Source organism: Hyla sarda, chromosome 8 (genome assembly GCF_029499605.1).
Source record: "Hyla sarda isolate aHylSar1 chromosome 8, aHylSar1.hap1, whole genome shotgun sequence".
In the NCBI taxonomy this organism is placed as follows: Eukaryota; Metazoa; Chordata; class Amphibia; order Anura; family Hylidae; genus Hyla; species Hyla sarda.
In genome coordinates, this window is record NC_079196.1 from 171,736,771 (window position 1) to 171,757,733 (window position 20,963).

A 20,963-nucleotide genomic window follows, 5' to 3' on the forward strand; every position below is an offset into this window, starting at 1 on the left:
AAATTTATTGAAAAGGAAAAACTAAAATATTGAACTGACATAAGTATTCAGACTCTTTACTTAGTACCTAGCTGAAGAAAATGTGGCAGCGATTACAGCCTCCAGTCTTCTGGATTTGGGGATTTTCTGTTATTCTTCTCTGCAGATCCTCTCCATGAGGTTAGATGGGGACCTTCAGTGGACAGCCATTATCAGGTCTTTTCAGAGATGTTCGAATGGGTTCAAGTCAGGGCACTGGCTAGGCCACTCAAGAATATAGAGTTGTCTCTAGGCCAATCCTGTGTTGTCTTGTGTGCTTAGGGTCATTGAAGGAGATTTATTACCTCCTGTGTAGAGGAAGGGTGGTGCAGTTGCCCATAGTTACCAGTCAGATACCAATCAGACTGCTTATTTAATTTTTCAGAGGCCTTTTGAAAATAAAAGAAGCAATCTAATTGGTTGGTATGGGCAACTGCACCATCCGTTCTCTACACAGGTTTTGATCCCCCCCCCCCCCTCATTGTCTTTTTGGAAGGTGAACATTTAGCCAAGTTTAAATGGGCACTGTCACCAACTTTATTTTTTGATATGTTGTAGTACTTATGTACTACAACATATCTCTAATATACTTTTATTATTATTTTTTTTATTAAAAAGGTTTAATTTAAAAAACGGCCACTGAAAAAGGACTGATTTTGGAGTGGCAATCAGTCCTTTTTCAGTTAGGCTGCACTCGCTCCCTGCCTGTCAATCAGACAGGCGGGAGCGAGCGCATTGGCTCCCCGGCCACTGGCTTGGAGGCCACTCCTCCCGCACATCGCCGCCGCCGCCTCATTGCCGCCGCTGTCCATGCACGCCCGCTACCGGACTCTGCAGTAACTGCAAGTGTAATGAGGGAACGGGGTATGCGGGGGCGGGGGGGGGCGGAGGGAACCGGCTAGTGCCGTAGCGGGGGGGGGGGGGGGGGAACGGGCTAGCAAAAAAAAATAAATAGGATGCTGGGAGCTACCCTTTAAGGTCCAGAGACCTTTATACAAGGTTTTCATTGAATTTGCCAAGCTGTGTCATAATATAGAAAAAGCCTATACTTACCTGCCTCGCAGCTATGTTACCCCAGCATCTTGTCTCAAGAGTATTTTGCTTTCTGGTTCTGGTTGATCGCTGTGACGTATTGTCTGCAGTTGCAGCAAGCGAAGTTCACCGGAGACAGGGCACAGTGTTAAAAAGTCTGAAAGGAGTTAAGCATAGGCCTTTTTTATGTTCTCACACAGCCTGGGCACAAAAAAAAAAAAACATTTTTGCAAGAAACATTTTTTTTAAGGCTATCTCTATACTTTGCTCCATGAAGTTTTCCCTCAAACCTGATGAGTCTTCCTGTCCCAGCTGCTGAAAAACACCCCAACAGCATGATGCTGCTACCATGTTGTGCTATTTATATCAGAGGTTCTGATATGAGAGGTATGATATTGTCTAAAGCTTCCATCTTGAATCAAAATGATTCAATTTAATTCCACTAGGTTACAGAGTGTCTGGGACAAACACTACCATGCAAAGTGGAATGTTTGAGCAAAATAAAAGGTGGTTTAGAGACAAACATAAGGCAAAATACAGTGGGGCAAAAAAGTATTAAGTCAGGCACCAATTGTGCAAATTCTTAAAAAGATGAGAGGCTGTAATTTTCATCATAGGTATACCTCAACTATGAGAGACATAATGGGGGGAAAAAATCCATAAAATCACATTGTCTGATTTTAAAATAATTTATTTGCAAATTATTTGCAAAATAAGTATTTTGTCACCTACAAACAAGCAAGATTTCTGGCTCGCACAGACCTGTAACTACTTTAAGAGTCTCCTCTGTCCACCACTTGTTACCTGTATTAATAGCACCTGTTTGAACTTGTTATCAGTATAAAAGGCATCTGTCTACAACCTCAGTCACACTCCAAACTCCACTATGGCCAGCACCAAAGAGCTGTCGAAGGACACCAGAAACAAGAAATTGTAGACCTGCACCAGGCTGGGAAGACTGAATCTGCAATAGGCAAGCAGCTTGGTGTGAAGAAATCAACTGTGGGAGCAATTAGAAAATGGAAGACATACAAGACCACTGATAATCTCCCTCGATCTTGGGCTCCAGGCAAGATCTGACCCTGTGGTGTAAAAATGATCACAAGAACGAAGAGCAAAAATCCCAGATCCACAGGGAGGGACCTATTTAATGACCTGCAGAGAGCTGGTACCAAAGTAACAAAGGCTTCCATCAGTAACACACTATGCCGCCAGGGACTCAAATCATGCAGTGCCAGACGTGTCCCCCTGCTTAAGCCAGTACATGTCCGGGCCTGTCTTAAGTTTTCTAGATAGCATTTGGATGATCCAGGGGAGGATTGGGAGAATGTCATATGGTTAGATGAAACCAAAGTAGAACTTTTTGGTAAAAAAAAAAAAAGGGGGGGGTGGAAACATCATGCTTTGGGGATGATTTTCTGCAAAGGAACCAGGACGACTGATCCCTGTAAAGGAAAGAATGAATGGGGCAATGTATCATGATATTTTGAGTGAAAACCTCCTTCCATCAACAAGGGCATTGAAGATGGAACGTGGCTGGGTCTTTTAGCATGACAATGATCCCAAACGGGCAACAAAGGAGTGGCTTCATAAGAAGTATTTCAAGGTCCTGGATTGGCCTAGCCAGTCTCCAGATCTCCACCCCATAGAAAACCTTTGGAGGGAGTTGCAAGTCTGTGTTGCCCAGTGACAGCCCCAAAACATCACTGCTCTAGAGGAGATCTGCATGACGGAATGGGCCAAAATACCAGTAACAGTGTGTGAAAACCTTGTGAAGACTTACAGAAAACATTTGACCTCTGTCATTGCAAAGGGTATATAACAGTATTGAGATGAACTTTTGTTATTGACCAAATACTTATTTTCCACCATCATTTGCAAATAAATTCTTTAAAAAAAATGTTTTCTCATTATGTCTCTCATAGTTGAGGTGTACCTATGATGAAAATGACAGGCCTCTCATCTTTTTAAGTAGCAGAAATTGCACAATTGGTGGCTGACTAAATACTTTTTTGCCCCACTGTATGTTCACTTTTTTAGTCTTGACTGTTAGTCTGTGCCAAGAGCCACATATTTAGAGAAGTCTCAAGTATCAGAGTGAATGTGTCCTCTGATTGTGAAAGTCTTTGTTTTATCAAGGAGGTTATATGACCCTATTGGAGGGGGATGTCTGCTTTGTAAGCAATGACAAGCGTTAGTGTGCCTCATCCAAAAGTTACAATGGCATGCAGGTAAAGAGCATGTTAAAAGATATCGGGGGAGATTTATGAAAAGTTGTGCAGAGGGAAAGTTGACCAGTTGCCCATAGCAACCATTCAGATTGCTTCTTTCATTTTTGAAAAGGTCTCTGAGAAATAAAAGAAGCAATTTGATTGGTTGCTATGGGCAAGTGGACATTGTTTTTTCACCACAGGTTTTGATGAATCCCTCCATCTTTCTTATACCCCTTTAGTAATATCCACTGGGATTGTTATGCTATATCATCATATTATAATATTCAGTTATGATGACTATAGAACTCTTCTTTATAGCTTACTGATCACTCGCTCCGATTATAGGCGTTTGTATGGACCCCAGGTAGCCATCTTTCTTTCATCCAGAAGTGCAGCTATGTATACTCTTGGTAAGATACACAATTTAATTTTTTTTGCGTTACCTCATTTATCATGTGGAATATATTATGTAGACGAGAAGAACTGTCTTTCTTTAATCTCCATGTTGAGATGGTAAAGTTAATCTAAGGCCACTCCTCCTTCTACTGCAGATGAATGGGGAGTGTCTGTAAGGAAAGTGCACTTTCCAGACCAGAATAGAACAACCAAATCCCTGAACAACAACCTTTAGGGTAACCCCCCCCCCCCCCCAAAAGGGGCAAAGTCCTAAACGGAAATCCCCCTAAAAAAATTACTTTTATTAGTACATATATTTATAAAAAAAAAAATGCATCTGCACAATGTGAACACTAGGTGTCAGTGTGTTAATTAACATCACAGCCTCTGCTCAGGAAGAGGAATAAATTCCCTAAATTCCCAAATTCACTAGTGTGCATCACATACACTATGGGAAATAGTATTTGAAAGGAAACCTGGCAATGTACGACCGCTAATGAGCAAGATACACTGCTGTATGCCTTATATCATCTATGTTTGTGACGATAACCTGTACGTCATCAAAGGGCGTCATCAGATTCACCAATCCTATGTTCAATTGTCATGGGAAATCCCTGGCGTACTACATCATGCGTATCGCTGGCATACTGCGCTATGTGTATTCGCGCATGCGCTGTGTCACTGCATGCATATTTCCAATCTCAGACTTGTAAACCAAAGTATATACTGCGCATGATTACAGATTTATTTTTAATCTCCATTATACCGCTACTCATTCTGCGCATGTATCTGGACCTATAGCCGAGAAAGTGGACATCATGTCTACTGCGCATGATTCTATACTTAGTCTAAGGGTGCATTCACAACATGATTCTTACATACGGGGACCGGATCCGGCTGGGAGATACATACCTGTATCCCAGCCGGACCCGGCCCCCATCTCATTTATTTGAATGAGCCGACCGGAGTCAGATAGTGACTCTGGTCGGCTCATTTTTGCCCCGTATCCGGTTTTGTTACCAAACTTAAAACTGTAGTATACCACGGTTTTAAGTCTGTTTTTTTTTATAGCTTAATTATATTAATTGATTTCACTTTTATTTCATATCTATATTTATTTTAATTTGTATATTTATTTACTTTAGGGTTTTATGTGAGTTCTGTTCAGCCTGCTCATTGTGGGCTAGAAGACACCCTATATTACACCTTATCACATTACTTACCCGTCTTTTGGACTAAGTATAGAATCATGCGCAGTAGACATGATGTCTAGTATCTCGGCTCTAAGTCCAGATACATGCGCAGAATGAATAGCGGTATAATGGAGATTGGAATAAGTCCGTTAACATGCGCACTATATACTTTGTTTGGTTCACGAGTCTAAGATTTGAAACATGCGCAGAGCTGGCAGTGACACAGCGCATGTGCGAATATACATGATGTAGTACCCCAGGGATGTCCCATGACAATTGAACATAGGATTGGTGAATCTGATGACGCCCTTTGATAACGTACAGGTTAACGTCACAAACATAGGGGATATAAGGAATACAACAGTGTATCTCGCTCATTAGCCTCACTCATTTCCCTTCGTATACTATTTCTCATAGCGAGTGGCTGTCCTTCATATTGTATGTGATGCACACTCTAGTGCAGTGGTTCTTAACCTGGGTTCGATCGAACCCCAGGGGTTCGGTTACTCAGTCCTGGGGCTCGGCGGGGGAGGTCGCAACAGGACAGGCAAACCAAGCAATTGCTTTGGGCCCCGAGCAGAGCTGGTGTTTGCCCGTCCTGTAGCGACAGGGCAATTCCCCCCATCACTATTAACTCCCTGCGGCCCGGCGTTGAGTTTAAAAACGCAGGGCCCCCGGGACGTCACTGACATCATGTGCGTGTGCCCATGGAAATGAAGGCTCCAAGGACCGGAGGATAGAGAAGGAGGAAGACGCACGCTGGCCAGCTTGGTAAGTGACCAGCGGCACGTCATCTTCGTGCTCCAACCACCTGTGCCGAGACCTACTGCTATAGCCGGAGCGGTGGTCAGAGCACTGAAGTGGGCAGTACACAGGCATACAGCCTGGAGACTGTATGTCTGTGGGGGAACACTGCCTACATCAGTGGTCTTCAACCTGTGGACCTCCAGATGTTGCAAAACTAAAACTTTTTTTTTTTACAGCCACTGACTGTCCAGGCATGCTGGGAGTTGTAGTTTTGCAACATCTGGAGGTCCGCAGGTTGAAGACCACTAGCCTACATAATGTGGGGGAACACTGCCTGCCTAATGTGGGGGAACTCTGCCTGCCTAATGTGGGGGAACACTGCCTGCCTAATGTGGGGGAACACTGCTTGACTAATGAGGGGGAACTCTATCTGCCTAATGTGGGGGGAACACTGCCTGCCTAATGTGAGGGAACACTGCCAACCTAATGTGAGGGAACACTGCCTGCCTAATGTGGGGATAACACTGTCTGCCTAATCTGGGGGAACTCTGTCTGCCTAATGTGGGGGGAACACTGTGTGCCTAATGTGGGGAGAACACTGTCTGCCAAATGTGGGGAGAACACTGCCTGCCTAATGTGGGGGAATACTGCCTGCCTAATGTGGGAGAACACTGCCTCCCCAATGTGGGGGGAACACTGCCTGCCTAATGTGGGGGAACACTGCCTGCCTAATGTGGGGAGAACACTGTCTGCCTAATGTGGGGGAACTCTGTCTGCCTAATGTGGGGGAACACTGCCTGCCTAATGTGGGGAGAACACTGTCTGCCTAATGTGGGGGAACACTGCCTGCCTAATGTGGGGAGAACACTGCCTGCCTAATGTGGGAGAACTCTGTCTGCCTAATGTGGGGGGAACACTGTCTGCCTAATGTGGGGGAACTCTGTCTGCCTAATGTGGGGGGAACACTGCCTGCCTAATGTGGGAGAACACTGCCATTGTTGCGGAAATGACACGAGAGTGGCACTTGACAAGGTAAAGCCGCGCATTTCTGAACTGGTCTCTGAAAGACAACAGCAGAAGTCACACTGATTTGCAGTAAATATTCATTATGTTTTGTTATTGTGTGAAAATCATGTTTTCATGGTTTTGTTCTTTGTTCTTAATGGTTTTGTTCATTTTGTGCACCTATGTATAAATATATACTTAAGTATATACCTCCTTTGTTTTGAATTTGAAAAAATCATATTTAATTTTTCCAATTAAGAGGGGTTCGGTGAATGCGCATATGAAACTGGTGGGGTTCAGTACCTCCAACAAGGTTAAGAACCACTGCTCTAGTGAATTTGGGATTTTAGTGAATTTATTCCTTGTTTCCTGAGCAGAGGCTGTGATGTTAAATAACACACTGACACCTAGCGTTCATATTGTGCAGATGCACTCTTTATAACTATATGTGCTGATAAAAGTTATATATATATACATATATATATATATATATATATTTTTTTTTATATATATATATATATATAAGGGGGGGATTTCTAGTTTAGGGCTTTGCCCCTTTTGGGGGTGACCCCTAAAGGTAGTCCAGGCCAGAAACTCATAGATTTGTGCTTTTAATAAACCTTTTTTAATTCTAAATGGATTAAGATCTGAAGTTTATACGTTATCCTGGACCAGCGCTTATAAGATTAATTTTTTTGTAAAAACACGAAGTTGCTTATTGACTACATAGGGGCCAATAAGGTCAAGAAGGCCCATGCATGTATACCCTAGCATTGCATTTTGACAGTTTGCCGACATAAATGTTCACAGTGCAAAATTGCGCCATTATTATGTACAGATGAAAGAAAGATGTGCCATATGTTGGGTACATGGCACTTCCAGTGATTCGATTGGTCACGAACCTCGCGGCTCGGTGTTTGCTGACTTTATCCTGCATAAATTAGTTCAGCTTTCAGGTGCTCCGGTGGGCTGGAGACTCTCTCCTAGGACTGTATCCACCTTTTCCAGTCCACGGAGCACCGGAAAGCTGAACTAATTTATGCAGGCTTAAGTCATCAACTGCCGAGCCGAGAAGTACGTGACAAATCAAATCACTGTAACTTAGCTCATCTCTACACCCTATAGGGCATTCCTACCTCACATTCAGAATGTAAAACTAAAAGTGTTCAAATAATAAACCAATTGTGAGGTGATCGGTTTTTACATGGATTTGAAGTTAAGAATGTCTCTACTGGGTGGTGTTATGTCATAGTCATGCTGGAGATTTGTGTTTTTATCATTGTAGGGCAATCCAGCATCTGATAACTTATTCCCTATCCACAGGATAGTAGACATGTCTGATAGGGGCGACCGCATCCCCCCCCCCCCCCAAACTGTGTGTATTACCACTACACTCATTATTTATGAGTGTATTTTCCTCCCATGTCAATTATCTGTAACAATCTCACATTTCTCTTGTCCACATGAGCCTGAAAACAAATGAGGTAAGTAAACTCTCAACAAGTGCACAGATGACACCTAAGGGACAGGGCAGAGTTCCCACCCCATCTTTAGAGGATCACACTATGTATTTCCCAATGGAGAGACTCCCTATATGGTGCCCATGCACACAGAGTCAGGGATGTGGAAATCCTATCGCCTGATGCCAGAGACATGTAGTTCTGGGCGCCAGGCAGGTGAATTTTTCATTCATTTAGCCCAGCTTTGGGCTAGCAGGGCAGGACTGACTTCCCCCTTTAATGGATCGCTCCCCCCCCCCCCCACAGTGCAATCGTGGGTGGGGCCATCCACTATGGAGGCTTACCTCCTCATCCATGGCTGCCCTGTGGATCTGTATTTGATTGAGCTTGCCTGGAGCAGGCCCCAACCAAAACAGCACATTGATCTGTATAAAGAATCTACTGATTCCTTCTTAAAGGAAAACGGTCACCCGTTCACCTGCACTATAACCCGATACACCGGGTTATAGTGCGGAGGTGAACAGGAGACCGATGCGGGGTCTCGGACTGCTATACCTACCTGCAGTCTGGAGCTCCGATCCTGCAAAGGCCCCCCTCTTCCAGGGCTGACTTGCGCTTTGAGGCGGAATGCGCCGGCTGGATTTAAATATTAATAAGTGCTGTTCAAGTGAGCGCTCGTGCCTACTGAGCGCTCACCTGACTGGCGCAAGTCAGCACTGAAAGAGGGGGACCCTTTGGAGGATCGGGGCTTCGGACTGCAGGTAGGTATAGCAGTCCCGAGACCCCGCATCGGTCTCCTGTTCACCCGCACTATAACCCGGTGTATCGGGTTATAGTGCGGTAGTGAACGGGGTGACCGTTTTCCTTTAAAGTCCCCGAAGGGACTAATAAAGTGTATATAAAAAAAAAAAAAAAAAAGTTTAATAAACGTTTTAAAAAAATGCACATTAACCCCTTTCATAACAAAAGTTCACATCACCCCCTTTTCCCATAGTAAAAAATGTGTAAACATAATGAAAATAAACGTATTTGGTCTTGGCGCATGCGCAATTGTCCGAACTATTTAAAATATTACATTATATATCCCGTACGGTCAATGGCGTTTCCGTAAAAAAAAAAACACAGAATTTGTATCTTTACTTTATAACAGCATATCGCAGAAAAAATTAAGTAAAAAGTATTCAAAAAATCCGATCAATACCAAAATGGTACAAATATGGGAGACTGCTTCCCTCCTCTTCCACAGATTACTCCCTGTGGACTGCCTCTCTCACAGACTGCTTCCCTTATCTGTCACAAATTAATCCCCATGGACAGTCCCTCTAAAAAACTATTTCCCTCCTCTGCCATGGATTACTCCCTGTGGACTGCCTCTCTCACAGACTGCTTCCCTCCTTGGTCACAGATTAGTCCCCATGGACCGTCCCTCTCACAGACTGCTTCCCTTATCTGTCACAGATTAATGCCCATGGACCATGCCTCTAACAAACTATTTCCCTCCTCGGTCACAGATTACTCCCCGTGGACCGCCCCTCTTAAAGACTGCTTCCCTCATCTGTCACAGATTAATCCCCATGTACTGCCCCTCTCACAGACTGCTTCTCCCCTATGCCACAGATTACTCCCCATGGAACGCCCCTCTCACAGACTACTTCCTTCCTCAATCACAGATTAGTCCTTGCGGAGTGCCCCTCACACAGACTGCTTTCCTCATCTGTCACAAATTAATCCCCATGGACCGCCCCTCTCACAGACTATTTCCCTTCTCGGTCACAGATTACTCCCCATGGACCTCCCCTCTCACAGACTGCTTTCCTCATCTGTCACAAATTAATCCCCATGGACCGCCCCTCTCACAGACTATTTCACTCCTCGGTCACAGATTACTCCCCATGGACCGCCCCTCTCACAGACTATTTCCCTTCTCGGTCACAGATTACTCCCCATGGACCTCCCCTTTCACAGACTGCTTCCCTCATCTGTCACAGATTACTCCCCATGGACCGCCCCTCTCACAGACTATTTCACTCCTCGGTCACAGATTACTCCCCATGGACCTCCCCTCTCACAGACTGCTTCCCTCTTCCAGCCTCCAGCGCTAAGGGGGAGATTTATCAAAACCTGTGCAGAAAAAGAGTGATGCATTGCCCATAGCAACCAATCAGATTGCTTCTTTCATTTTTCACAGGTCTCATTAAAAATGAAAGAAGTAATCTGATTTCTATGGGCAACTGCACCACTCCTCCTCTGCACAGGTTGTGATAAGTCTTCCCATAAAACCTCCAGCCGCTTTAATTTTGAATACTCCCTAGTGCTGCAGTAGGAGAAAGCCCCTCCCCTTCCGTCCATGTGACCAGAAGATCATGTGACCTTTACCTCTCGTCCGGTCCAGGAGCCGCTCAGTTGTAGGGTGCATCGTGACGTCATCGGTCGGGTATTTTTTGTAGATTGGGGATGTAGTTGTCTATGTCCAGTCTCCTGACTGCAGCATCCGGACGGGCCGTGTCCGCAGCTCTGTTTATATGCTGCGCACAGTATCCCAGTGAGTATCCAAGTGCTGCGATACAGTACAGAGCTCGGAGCCACATCACGTGTAAGGAAGTACATAGTGCACTGTTTCCCAACCAGGGCGCCTCCAGCTGTTGCAAAACTACAACTCCCAGCATGCCCGGGCAGCCGAAGGCTGTCCGGGCATGCTGGGAGTTGTAGTTTTGCAACAGCTGAAGGCGCCCTGGTTGGGAAACACTGACATAGTGGGACAATGTCAGTTCCTCTCTGCTGCTGCTATCTGTCATTACTGTCTATAGGAGCACAGAGATCCTAATAATGGTTATGAGCATATGAGGTGCGGGCTGTGGTCACGTGACATGAAATCACAATTTTGCACACAATCGCCTCACGTTTTTGAAATACAGTTCCCGTATACATTTTCAATGTGAAAACTGTATTGAAAACTGTATGCACTGACTCCATTGAAAACCGTATGCCAGAAGATGCATCAGGTTCTGTCCGTTTTGCGTCTTACATGGTTTTGTCAGTTTTTTTTTTTTTTACCTGTACCCAAAACCGTAGTCTACCACGGTTTATGGTCTGGGTGAAAAAAAACTGTATTAAACCGTATACGTTTTTTTTTTTTTTTTAAACATGGGAGTCAATGGGAATCGTACAGAACTGTATGTGCATACGGTTTTCACCATACAGTTTTTGACTTTGCACAGTTTGTTTTTTTTTCTTGGAATTTCAATCAAACAAGTGAAACTTTATTTATAATGGAGTGAAAAGTTAAAAACGTATACATTTTTTTCATAAAAAACGGATGCAACCTGACATCATTTTTTAAACAGTACACGGGTTAACATTTTTACACATTTTGATACAGTTAAATGGGCACTGACACCAACTTTATTTTTTGATATGTTGTAGTACTTATGTACTACAACATATCTCTAATATACTTTTATGATGATTATTTTTTTCATTAAAATGGTTTAATTTACATTTAAAAAACCGGCCACTAGTGACGTTACGCCTGAAAAAGGACTGATTTTGGAGTGGCAATCAGTCCTTTTTAAGTTAGGCTGCACTTGCTCCCTGCCTGTCAATCAGACAGGTGTGAGCGAGCGCATTGGCTCCCCGGCCACTAGCCACTCCTCCCGCACATCGCCGTCGCCTCGTCGCCGCCGCTGTCCCTGCAGGCCCGCTGCCGGACTTTGCAGTAACTGTAAGTGTAATGATGTATGCGGGAGGGGGGTTTGTGATGAAGGGAACGGGGTATGCGGGAGGGGGGTTTGTGATGGAGGGAACGGGGTATGCGGGGGGGGTTGTGATGGAGGGAACGGGGTATGGCGCGGGGGGGGGGGGGGGGATTTGACGGAGGGAACAGGCTAGCGCCGCAGCGCCGCTTGTGACTAACTAATAGTTTATCTACACAGGGTGCTGTTTCAATACTACAACTCCCAGCATGCCCTGACAGCCAATAGATGTCAGGGCAAGCTGGGAGTTGTAGTGGTGAAACAGCTGGAGGCACCCTGTGTAGATGAACTAAGGGCGGAAGTCGTCCCCCCCAGCAGGCATCAGTGACGTCTGCCTGCTGGGAAAGTCTGCCTGGTTGTAAGCACACTACCAGGCAGAAAAAAAGTTATTTTTAATATAGTAAAAATAAAAATTAAAAGCAGGGAGGGGGTTAGGGATAAATTGGCAATAGGCAGGGACAGGAAAAAAAAAATAGGATGGTGGGAGCTACCCTTTAAGTCCGCTTTTGAGGAATCGGTTTTTCATCAAAAACTTGATACGGGAACTGTATTGCAAAAACATGGTGTGAATGCAGCCTTACGATTGTCAGTGTGGTCGCGATGCGACTGCAGGCTTGGTGCAGCCACGGCCCACTACCAAAGTTCAGCATTTTGCAGGTGGCACATGATTTCAGTGCTAGTCAGGTGCAACTGTGACCTGCTTGTGACTTCTCTGCCACTTCTACCCTGATATAGCAAGTCGAATGATTGGTAACGAAAAAATGTTTTGTTAATATTTCATCCCACATCAAAAAGAAAAGAAATCTAGGAAGAAAACCCAATCTGGTAATTTTTTATTTTTTTTTAAATGGTCTTACATTGAAGTCACCTGCTAGCACAACGTGTGTCAGGAATTGTTCACACTATGGAGATATAGCCCTATTTTAGATGCTTGGGGGGGGGGGGGGGGGGGGATTCATCAAACTGTTAACGGCTGTGTTCACGCGGTCGTCTAGACCTGTCCCGTTCTTCTCCCGTCAAAAATAAAAACAGACTTTAAGAAATAAAAAAAAATGGACAATAACAGATCCAAAGCGAATGTTATCTGTTTGTATCCGTTATTGTTCAGTTAAAGGCTCGTCCGTTTTCCATAGACTTCAAAGTAAAATTTACTGTATCGGTTTTTCTTCCGTTTTGTTGACGGAAGAAAAAATACTGCATGTGCCGTTTTTCTGCCTTCAAAAAATCGGAAATGAGTGCAGACTGGTACAAACGGATTGTAAAAAAAAAAAAATCCCATTGACATGAATGGGATTTTTAAAAAACATTTTTAATCCATTTACAGCCTGTAAGAACAGAACCGAAAAGGGGATTAAAAAACAGGGACAGACGGCCGTGTGAACGTACCCTTAGGGTGTGTATTACACTACGGATCCGATGCTGAAAGACCGCTGTATGCTGCCTTTACAGGTGGCTGCTCGGAGTGACAATCTACCGCTACGAGCAGACACACTTCAATGTGTGAGTCGCCACGTGGATGCACAGTGTACTTTCACATCGCGGCTGCTCTCGGCCTAGCCCAGGGAGCGGCTGAGATGTGTGCGAGTATACAGTGCATGCGCAGCAACTCGCACATTGCAGCAGTGTGTCTGCACGTAGCGGCGTATTGCCGACCCTGTAGGGGTCCTTCAGTGGCGGATCTGCAGCGTAAAATACGCAGTGGATCCGCTCGTCTGAACGTACCCATACCCTGTTTTTTTTTTTTTGTCTAAAGCCAGTCAGCCAGTTTCCGTGCAGCTTTTTATTTAGACCATATTAACCATAACCATGTTGTGGACTGCTTTAGAAGAGTTTTTGCAGTGGTTAGTGATTTATCAAAGTGCGACTTTTTTCAGAGGTGATGTGGCCGTGCGACATTTGATGAATTTGTCCCACCCACGTCAAAATCACAAGGACGTTTCTGTTCTAAACCTGCATGAAGAGTTGACCATAAATGACGAATTCCCCCCTTTGTAGCAATAAAAGTACTAGTTGCAAAAGTCTTCATATAGTTGAAGATCGTACAGGGACACTCAAGTTCTTAAAGGGGTACTCCGGTGGAAAACAACAATCAACTTGTGCCAGAAAGTTAAACAGATTTGTAAATTACTTCTATTTAAGAATCTTAATCCCTCCAGTACTTATCAGCTGCTGTATGCTCCAGAGGAAGTTGTATTTCTTTCTGGAGTTCTTTTCAGTATGACCACAGTGCTCTCTGCTGACACCGCTGTCTATGTCAGGAACCCCCCCCCCGCGATCTCCCAAACGGGGCCTCCGCATTGCCACTCCATGTGAGCGGCTAATGCGCGTAGAGTCTACCTCACTGAGATCGACAGAACACCCCCTCCCCATACAGTTTAAGTTTAAGGGAGAGGTGGGGAGGCATAAACGCTGCCCATGGGGATACGTGGAGTGGGCGTGTCAGCCGCGACATCACGCTTCGGCCGGCACACCTCCTGCACATGGCCCTGTGCAGGAGATCACGGGGGTTCCCAGTGGTCGGACCCCCCCCGCGATCAAACACTTATCCCCTATCCTGTGGCTAGGGGATAAGTTGTCTTTTGCTGCAGATGTCCTTTACAGTTTTGATTTCACATCCTGCTAGATTTGTTTTGATTTTTGCTTTTGGGGAAATTGAAAAATTCCACTATGTGCCCCTAAGGGAATGTTTCCGCATTTTTCACAGCAATTCGGAATTGCGGAATTCCGGCGGAATTTCTGTGTTCTTGGAACAGAGAATTCCGCTGAAATTCAAGCCCCATTGATTTCAATGGGAATCCGCTGCGGAATTCTGGCAAAATATAAAACTCGTCTTATATTTTTGCGGAATTTCAGGCTTATTGCCTGTAGGAAAACCCTTACTAAATATCTCAAGACATATGGGAGAAAAAAAAGACACCGTCCCTTTTAGGGCTTGTTCACACAGCAGACATTCAGCCGCCGGAGTTCAGAATGTCTGTTTGCATCAGGCTCCACCAGAATTGGTTGGTGGTAGAACCCTGTGAACGTACGTCATCTAAAAAAGAATTCCACCCAAAGAATGAACATGGTCATGCTTTGGACGGATGTACTTTCCGCCAGCAGAATTCAACTGCGGAAAATCTGCAGTGTGCACAAAGCAGCAGGATCCCATTGAAAGCGGTCTGCGGATGTGAACGAGCCCTCGTGGTTTCTGAGGAGAAAAAAATGACAAATTGTTAGAAAATCCTGTCAGGAAAACTCAAAACAAGCTTAAAGGGGTACTCCGCCCCTGGCATCTTATCCCCTATCCAAAGGATAGGGGATAAGATGTCAGATGGCCAGGGTCCCGCTGCTGGGGACCCCGGGGATCGCCGCTGCGGCACCACACTATCATTACTGCACAGAGCGAGTTCGCTCTGTGCGTAATGACGGGCGATACAGCGGCCGGAGCAGCGTGACGTCATGGCTCCGGCCCTCATGACATCACGGTCCGTCCCCTTAATGCAAGTCTATGGCAGGGGGCGTGACGACCGCCACACCCCCTCCCATAGACTTGTATTGAAAGGAGCGGGCCGTGACGTAATGATGCTCCGGCCCCTATATTGCCCGTCATTACGTGCAGAGCGATCTCGCTCTGCGCAGTAATGATAGCGGGGTGCTGCAGCAGCGATCCCCGGGGTCCCCAGCAGCGGGACCCCAGCGATCTGACATCTTATGCCCTATCCTTTGGATAGGGGATAAGATGTCTAGGGGCGGAGTACCCCTTTAAAGGGTCTGCTTTGAGTTTGTATGCGTCTGTGGGTGCTTATTGTTAAACCTCGGAGGTTAAAGGGCAGCCCTGCATAGTATCCTGACTTCAAGGACTTGGCTTCCCCAGCTTCTATTCTTGTAATGTCATATGAATCGGGTATGTCTGTGACTGTATGTGACCACAAGCTCCAGGACTGCAGAGGGGAGAGCCGGTGAGTCTGTCAGGTCACTTTTCATTATTTTATATGCTTTCTTATGATAGTGTCTTCATTTAATAAGCAAGTCTTATGGCTGTGCATTCTTATAGAAAGCAGATCTGTCGGCATTCAAATGTCTGTAATCTTCCTGACAAGGAGAGGGCTGGGATTCGTAGGACATTCAAGAACGAGATGTCTCTTTGCTGTGTCCTTGGCCTGTAATAGTAACTAATGGTAGACTATTAGTACAGTGCTCCCTCAAGTTACAATATTAATTGGTTCTGGGACGACCATTGTATGTTGAGTCCAGAGCTCTATAGAAACCTGGTAATTGATTCTAAAGGCACCAAAATGTCATCCAAAAATAGGAAAAAGTGAGGATTAAAGAGAAATAAGTAGATAACTAAAACAGATAAAGCAAATCCTTACGTATAAAAGTAAGAAAGATCTGCTGGGAGATGTAAATCACTGTCTATGTCGGTGTTTCCCAAGCATGGAGCCTCCAGCTGTTGCAAAACTACAACTCCCAGCATGCCCGGACAGCCAAAGGCTGTCCGGGCATGCTGGGAGTTGTAGTTTTGCAACAGCTGGGGGCACCCTGCTTTTGAAACACTGGTCTATGTAAAGGACAGGAGCTTCTTCGGGGTCCTCTACAGTAGGGATCGACCGATTATCGGTTTGGCTGATATTATCGTCCGATAATCGCGATTTTGGACATTATCGGTATCGGCAATTACCTTACCGATAATGCCCCGCCTCCCGTCGCCGCTGCCCCCCATTGCCTCCCCCATCCCCGGTGTTATAATTACCTGTTCCCGGGGGTCCGCGATCCTTCTGGCTCCTGCGCTGTTGCTGTGCGCTGCGTAATTGAGTGACGTCCCCAACGCGACGTCACCATCAGTACGCACAGTGACAGTGCAGGACGCCGACGGAGCCAGAAGGATTGCGGACCCCCGGGAACAGGTAATTATAATACCGGGGATGGGGGGAGGCGATGGGGCAGCGGTGGTATGTGGGCAGAGGATGGGGGGAGGCGATGGGGCGGTGGTATGTGGGCAGAGGATTGGGGGGGGGGGAGGCGATGTGGTGGTATGTGGGCAGAGGATGGGGGGAGGCGATGGGGCGGTGGTATGTGGGCAGAGGATTGGGGGGGGGGAGGCGATGTGGTGGTATGTGGGCAGAGGATGGGGCAGCGGCGGCGGCATGTGGCCAGAGGATGGGGGGGAGGCAATGGGGCAGCAACATGTGGGCAGAGGATGGGGGGGGGAGGCGATGGGGCAACCGTGGTGGTTAGACTCAGGACAGGCAGGGGGAGAGAAGCGGGCAGCCGTCTCTGGCACCCCAAAAGCCGCTGTAGTTCATTGATTTAAAGCGCCCGCTTTAAATCATTGATCTGCAACGGCTTCTGCCCCTCCGGGGGGGGGGGGGTTGGTTGAAATAGCCGATAACTTATACCGAAATATCGGTATAAGTTATCGGCCTGAAAGGTGACAGATTATGGGTATCGGCCCTAAAAAATAGATATCGGTCGATCCCTACTGTACAGTACACGCAGTGTCCTAAAAAAGTAACATTGAGCCGCCCTCACCTGGTGTCCAGAGGAGCAAGTAACCCTGATACAGGTAAAGTGTCCAGAACATGTAATACCTCCCTGTACTGTAGGGGGCGCTACCAGACATCAGTCAGTGCATACACTTCAGTAATACAGGGGTTTTACCAGTGAATGCCCATTCTGATTGGTCAGTTCTTCCAGCCATTTACACGTTTCACAGATCTGGACTGTTGAAAAGACCATTGTATGTTGAAACTATTGTATGTTGAGGCCATTGTAAGTTGAGGGATCACTGTAGTATTGTAGAGCACAGTGAAGAGAATGTTAAGTAACATTGTCGTTTTGTGGGAGGCATAGAAAAGGCATACTAGGATTCATCACATGGGCACACAGCTTCTCTTTCTATCTGGTGACATGTCACTTTCTGTGAGCAAGTTTTTCCAAGTCCACAATAAAAAGATGTAGTGTTATCTATCCCATCTATAGTCATTGACCACGTTTGGCTCAAGCAGTACCGATCCAGCATGATGGCACAGTACATCAGACTGGCCAAACTACATTATTTGTCAGTATATTTTGGGGCAAGGGATGAACGAAACACTGTTTAGTCAGAAAGTAGTTTTTTTTAATGTTGTATTCATTTTTGGTTGCTTTTTATTTCATGAAAATTAAAACAAAATATCGTAGTTCTATTATCAGCCAGAAGTCAGGCTAAGGGGTAATTTACACTACAATTTTACAAAACATTTAGGGTATGGGTCAGCATCTCATTAAAAAATGGTCTGTTGGCCCATACCACAGCATACTGCCAGTGTGTCCACTGAGTTTAATGGCCCAAACATAGTCAACTTGTGACTGCGTTCAGCCCATTTTCCATGTTTTTCTTCATTTTTCAGTAGTTAAATGGGCACTGCCACCATAAACTTTTTATTTTTTAATAGATTATATAAAATAAGGCAAATTTACAATTTGTTTGCATTAAATATTTTACTTTTTATGGGAAAAATCGTCCTTAAAGTTCTGTCCACTAGGGGTCCCCATAACATGTAAATGAGAATAGTTGGAGCAATGTACTATAGCTGTGTGTGTGTGCAGTAGTGCTGAATGTGTGTCTGACTGAGCTGTTTGTGTAGTAAATTTGTGTGTATGTTTATATGGCTGAGCTGTGTGTGTAGTTGAGCTGTGTGTGCAGCTGAGCTGTGGATGTAGTTAAAGGGGTACTCCGGCCCTAAGACATCTTATTCCCTATCCAAAGGATAGGGGATAAGATGTCTGATCGCTGGGGACCCCCACAATCTCTCATGCAGACACCCACCTGCGGCAGCTGCACAGAGCGATGTTTGCTCCATGTCTGAAGGGTCACAACTACAGGGCCGGAGTTTTGTGACGTCACGACTCCACCACCCTTGTGACATCACGCGCCACCCCACCCCCTCAATGCAAGTCTATGGGAGGGGGTATGAAGGCCGTCACACCTCCTCCCATAGACTTGCATTGAGGGGGCGGAGTCGTGATGTCACAAAACTCCAGCCCCAAAGTCATGATCCTTCAGACATGGAGTGAATATAGCTCAGTGCAGCTGCGGTAGGTGGGTGTCTGCATGAGAAATTGTGGTGAGTCCCCAGCGGCGGGACCCCCACAATCAGACATACTTTGGATAGGGGATAAGATGTCTTAGGGGCGGAGTACCCCTTTAAGCTTCTATACTTCCCTTTTATTATGTAGCTACTGCCTAGGTAAACAGAGAGAAGAGCTGTAGGGAGAAGACTGCATCTGACTGGCTGCTGCTGCTGTCAATCTGGCAGGGGGCAGGAAATTTACAGCAGTGAGGTCCGGCATCACCCCTCCTACTCCCTGGGAATGACTACAGAGGATGCCTGTGCAGGAGTACGTGGCTGCTTACAGCCAAAAAAGAAAAGGCTGGACATGATGAGCGACCATTTTTTTGGCTCAGTGATGACGCATACACTTTTAAGCTTTGCAGAGTTAATACTTTTTAGTAACGTGCCGCAGGTGGCCTAAAAGTGAGAAAAGCTGAAAATGTTTGACTTGTGAATTTTTGGCTCTTTAGTTTATTAATGAAGTATTCTTTGAGGTGATTCAGAAGTTCCTGCTGCAGCAGTGGGTGAAGGCCTAGCCCCAGAGATTCGGACCTTCCTTTGGGGTATACAGATGACAACCCATTATTTAACTCTTTATAAGATGAAGATTAGCTTTTTATTGTGCCTGCATGCAAACACATTCTGCTATGTTACCTATCGTGTATATGGTGGTCACGTTTGCTTATTACAGGGGTTCAAGAGTGCTAAAAAATTTATTTTAGCTGGCTTAAAAAAAGGTTTCCCACCTGTCTGATCCCTCACCAATGCTTTTAGCTTTGCCTGGTCCATGTCTGACTAAACAACCCTGGCACTAGGGCTGGGCGGTATGGCCAAATATGTGTATCGCGGTATTTTTGTAACTTATGGCGGTTCCACGGTATATTATGGTATTCCCCCCCAAAAAAAATTATCCCAGCGCTGCGCTCTCCCCATCAGGGTACTACTCACGTCACCCACAAGCGCTGCCTCTTCGTCCTCCCGTTTGTTGCGGCCGCTGGCGCTGACACTCTATACTGTATCCCTATGCCCGATCTGCAAAAGATAAACAAAAATAAACTTTAGCGCATTTTCCAACGTTGGCTTTACGCTGGGGACGTGAACGCGGACAGCTGTCAGCCTATCACCGGCCGCAGCAATGTTCCGCCTCGGCCTGTGATAGGCTGAGCACACTGTCATGTAAGATGCCGGCTTCTTACACGACAGTGCACTCAACCTGTCACCGGCCAAGGCGGAACATCGCTGCGGCTGGTGATAAGCTGACGGCTGTCCGACGTTCCATTTACTATGAAGCTGGTCCGGACTGACGGGGAAGGTGAGTTAGTTTATTTTGTTTACCTTTTGCAGCCCGGGCATAGGGATGCAGCATAGAGCAGTGGTCTTCAACCTGCGGACGATAATATCGGCCAAACCGATAATCGGTCAATCCCTACTGTACAGGACCCCGAAGAAGCTCTTGTCCTTTACATAGACCAGTGTTTCAAAAGCAGGGTGCCCCCAGCTGTTGCAAAACTACAACTCCCAGCATGCCCGGACAGCCGTTGGCTGTCCGGGCATGCTGGGAGTTGTAGTTTTGCAACATCTGGAGGTTGAAGACCACTGGTATAGAGTGTCAGCGCCGGTGGCCGCAACAAACGGGAGTACAAGGAGGCAGCGCTTGCGGGTGACACATGTGAGTAGTACCCCGATGGGGACAGCGCAGAGCTGGGCTAATAATTGGGGGGGGGGGCAGAACATCGCTCACGGGTCACATATGATTAGTTCCCCGATGTGGGGACAGCGCTGGGCTGATAAATTCATTCCCGAGGGGGAGGGGCCAAACCGGTATTGCGGTATGGGTTAAAATTCATATCGTGCAGCACAAAAATTTCGGTATTCGGTATGAACCGGTATACCGCCCAGCCCTACCTGGCAACTTGACTAACGCAGAATATAAGAAACGCCAAACCTGTCAGTTAAAACTAAAGGGGAGGGGAAAGGAGGGAAGCTGCACCACCTGGCCATTCCTTCAATCGGGACCCATGCTGGGCCAAAGGCCAAAATCACAAATGCAGCCACCAAGATATGGTAA

The 20,963-nt window shown here is 46.0% G+C and overlaps 1 protein-coding gene and 1 long non-coding RNA gene across 2 annotated transcripts in view; one reads left to right on the forward strand and one right to left on the reverse strand.

Annotated features, from left to right (window-relative positions):
- Window positions 1–10,564, reverse strand: LOC130284596 (uncharacterized). The gene is made up of 3 exons (XR_008847102.1): window positions 10,441–10,564; window positions 1,072–1,207; window positions 1–295 (listed from the first exon to the last, which is right to left on the reverse strand). It is a non-coding gene; the product is annotated as an uncharacterized LOC130284596 (long non-coding RNA).
- DHRS7B (dehydrogenase/reductase 7B) overlaps window positions 10,449–20,963 on the forward strand; it is a 27,084-nt gene continuing 16,569 nt past the window's right edge. Inside the window, exon 1 of the mRNA XM_056535072.1 lies at window positions 10,449–10,606. Coding sequence (XP_056391047.1) covers window positions 10,587–10,606 — 20 coding nt within the window. The 5' untranslated portion in view covers window positions 10,449–10,586. The remainder of the gene's footprint in view (window positions 10,607–20,963) is intronic.